The 3846-nt window shown below is 48.5% G+C and overlaps 1 protein-coding gene and 1 pseudogene across 1 annotated transcript; one reads left to right on the top strand and one right to left on the bottom strand.

Annotated features, from left to right (window-relative positions):
* Positions 1 to 596: 596 nt before the first annotated feature.
* Positions 597 to 1600, top strand: LOC34624229 (annotated as a pseudogene).
* Positions 1601 to 2167: 567 nt separating this feature from the next.
* Positions 2168 to 3840, bottom strand: LOC34624230 (adenylate kinase; the record flags this gene model as incomplete). The annotated part of the gene is given in 5 exon segments (XM_022737321.2): positions 2168 to 2374; positions 2620 to 2787; positions 3083 to 3223; positions 3499 to 3637; positions 3827 to 3840. Coding segments are annotated over 5 exon segments (669 nt in total), but the record flags the coding sequence as incomplete, so codon positions are not given.
* Between the last annotated feature and the right edge of the window lie 6 nt (positions 3841 to 3846).

The following is a 3846-nucleotide window of genomic DNA, read 5'->3' as shown; positions in this document are numbered from 1 at the left end:
AGCCTATAGCACCTTCCATACATATGTATGTACCCATAACTCTATAGATAAAAGTTTTTGGCTCTGATACCGCTGCTGTGGGCTGGCAACTGCATTCACGAGACCGCGTCAGCCGTACTCTCCATGCGACTTGCAACCGGGGAAAACTTCTTTGCGTCTCTAAAGGCATTACACAAACAATAATTATTTGGCCCATTTGAGGGGAAAGTGGAAAGATTCAGCTTACATCTTGTTTTGCGTTTTGCGTTCGCTTGCCTCGTAAGCACTGCTACTTGCACGATTTGGCGTGCCGGAGATTTTCTGATACCGAACGGCATTTCGTTCAAAAATTCACTTATCGCAGGAATTCTCTGGCGGGGCTACCTCTGGAGGTCGGGAGAGAGTCTCCCAGGTTCCCATCCCCCTCCTTTGCTCAGTACCTTTTCTGTTGCTGAGGTGACGCCACTCCGTTATCTCAATTTTTAAATGGACCGGGACAGTCTATACCTTCTTGTTCATATATCTTATGTTCTTCGCTTGCGGTAAAAGCGTCCTATGTACTCCCCGTTCATCGTTTTCTGTACCTATAAGGCCCCCAAAACAGAGTCTCTACCCAAATGGAGCAGAACGAATCTGTTTCTACGAGGAATTGTGTTGGCGACATTGAACGGGGTGACGGTGAAGAAAGGGACTCAAAGCAGGTCCGTAGTTCCTCCGTTCCAAGCGTATTTTCGAATTACTCCATCAGAGTACTTTTGTCCATCTCGTGAGTGTTGTAGCGCTGCTCGCGGCTGCGTTCGCTTTAGGCGTTGCGGAACCCTTAACTAGGGGAGCATTTTGTAATGACTCAGATATCGCTGCACCTTATATAAGGGAATCAGTCTCCCCAGCAGCAGTGGCTGCCGTTTCGATGGCAGCTCCCATCGTGATCATTCTCCTAGTGGAAGCGTTGATTGCCGCCATCCGGAGGACACAGGAGCAGGATAAGAAGAAACACAAAGTAGTGCTTTTAAGCTGGAGCGTCCCTCGAACGGTGGTCGAGCTGTACAAATATATCGGGGCTCTAGTCTTCTCAATGTCCTGTGTTTTTTTCACAACTAATGCACTCAAAAAGGTGGTTGGCTCCTTACGGCCACACTTCATTGATGTCTGTAATCCGGACTGGAGCAAGGTAGCATGCAAGGATTCTAACGGTCATCAACTTTATGTCGGCAACTTCCACTGTACAGGGAATGTTGACCAAATACTGGAAGCTAGGCGATCCTTTCCCTCAGGTCACAGTAGCCTTGCATTTGGTGGCATGCTCTTTGGTGTCCTCTACTTGCAAGCCAGGCTCAAATGGCAGGAACACAAGACCGCACCCATGCGAGAGCTGAGTCATCAGCAGGGTGCCAAAGGAAGACTTACAGAACAGCTCTATTGGCTTGTTCAGGCAGCTGTGCCCTTACTTCAGGTCATGATGCTCCTACTCGGCTTGTATGTCGCCGCAACAAGGGTGGTAGAGCACTTCCACCACGGCAGAGACGTTGCTGCAGGCATGGCCATAGGTGCTGCGTGTGCCGTGTTTGGTAGTTTTTTTGTTATTGACATGTCTGGCCGCCAGGATGGCGGCCACTTCTAGGGGCACGTTCAGCCCAGTTGCTTGTACCAACTACGCGCATGCTGGAAGACCAGAAACATCGGGTTGGTGCGAGTACTGGTCACCTTAATTATTCGTGACTGGCTGCTCCCTACACTGCGGCTTCTCATATACTGCGGGTAGTGTTCCAGTCGCTTTCAATGCGGGGTGCTACCAGAGAGTTGGTTTCACACGTCTGTTTCCTACGCTGCTGGCCCGAAGAAAACTGTTTGGAGGGCACTTTAATTCTTGCGGCTGAAGGTCGTTAATAAGAAAACACCTCTACAAATTGCTTTGCATTACCAGCGTCCACCAAAAGTGCGATGTGGGTGTGGGGTCCACGCGGGGCCACAGCCATGAAAGCTAACAACTTGGGGTGTTGCGTTTTAAACGATATTTTTGTTCGAAGCAGTCTCGTACAAGCTCTTCCAAAGTAAAATATGCTTTAGAGAAATCGGTGTTGATCCCTGCTGAAAAACGTATTGTGATTTTCGCCTGCGATCTACGTTCGCGTCTTGCCAGTGCTACGCCGCTGCTCTGTTCGTGTGCCGGCCAATCACCACACAACGCCTAGCTACTTTCTGAACGTTTCTGAATGAATGCATACAGCTGACTATTGACAGATGTTGCGGGCAAGCTACCGTCAATGCGCTGTAGTAAGCCGCGCTTTTCGTACCGCTGTACCAACGGGAGCGTTTGCTGGTTGAATACATGCAACCGCCTTCGAAGCGTTTCTTCATTGTCATCCTTTCTCTGAATCAGGTCCTCGCCAGTAACCTGCGATAAGTACGAACAGCATCTCATAACTGTCAGGCTGTGGCGGTAGAAATACTAGCATCTCGCGAATCGCTTAGGTGCCAAAGTACACTGTCTGGCACGGAATCTATGATATACAGAAGTATTCGATTGCCGAACTCAGCCAACCTTGACAATGGTCGAATCGCCTCCGAACTACACGGAACATTACCGTGGCGTTCCACAGCCATTCTAAAGAGAAACGTCATGGATATCCTGAAACTCACGTCATCTTTTCCGGGAACTTTGGGCGGATGGAAGACTGTGTGGTAAACTCTTCCACTAGCAGGATGCACGCGGCGGCCGCTGATCCTTTGAACTAGAGTGTCCTCGGGTGTATCGAAATACACAACTCCGTCGAGCTTTTGCTTCTGAGCCTCGAGCAGCTTGTCCAACTGGAAACGAGGAGAAAAACAAAGTACCAAAAATAGGATGGATGTAAGGTGCAAAATGCTCGAGTGGGGTGGTACAAACGCAAGAGCACCATATATCGCCAATGCGTATATCCACGGAGTAGCGGCTGACCCGTCAAGATGCGACACGTTCAACACGGCACTAGAAGTTTCCATACTCCACAGACGCGCATTTGAACAATCAATGGACATTGAACTAAGCTCAAAAGAGAAATCTAAACACCTTCTGAGCTGAACAATAAAATTCGCGTCATATTTTGAATATTTATATACCCACCGCCTCGGCTTGTTGTTGGTTTCTTGGATACCCATCCAAAATAAATCCACGAGCACACTCCGAGCTTCACATCCGCTCGGCAAGTAGGCTGAGAACCAAGTCATCTGGAACGAGTTGACCAGCGGCCATTATTTCCTTGGCCTGAATTCATTGCATAGAAAAGCAGATTATGCAGAATCATTCGCTCAGAAAAAGCCTACGATTCATATTATTCCTGTAGGGAAAAATTCTGCTAGGCAAAACCCTTATCAAGTTTGGCACAGTGCGGTCCGCATGGCGCGAGTTTTGCTTTTCCAGAGCACACGCTTCCACACACACAAAATCTGGCCTCCCGCCAATCGTGCATACGTTGTTCTACGTTGGGCAGGTGCAATCTTTTCTTACCACGTAATAACATGTGATAAAAGAAGACGTACCTTCTTGCCGAGATCTGTTCCAGCATCAACAGCTTCGCGAAGCATGTCGCCAGTGGAGATGTGGCAATAGCAGTGAGAATGACGAAGGCTGGAACTCTGTGTGCCCTTTCCGGAACCCGGTGCCCCCAGGAAAACATATCTGGAACACGCAAATATGGCAAATTTCTCGCTATGTTTCGCTCTTCACCACATGAGCTGCCATGATTGTCTGACTCTCTCTCCTAGAGTATCCATGTAATATGTTATCATGAAGTTAAATATAAGTATGCCCAATTAACCACGAAGCCATAAGCTGGATGGAGCTCCACTTTGATCCTATGATGCATACCGTCCTTCAGGCTTCGAAAG

Source organism: Cyclospora cayetanensis, unplaced genomic scaffold, assembly GCF_002999335.1.
Source record: "Cyclospora cayetanensis isolate NF1_C8 unplaced genomic scaffold, CcayRef3 CcayRef3_contig_430, whole genome shotgun sequence".
NCBI classification, from domain to species: domain Eukaryota; phylum Apicomplexa; class Conoidasida; order Eucoccidiorida; family Eimeriidae; genus Cyclospora; species Cyclospora cayetanensis.
This window is presented reverse-complemented; position numbering and strand designations above follow the sequence as displayed.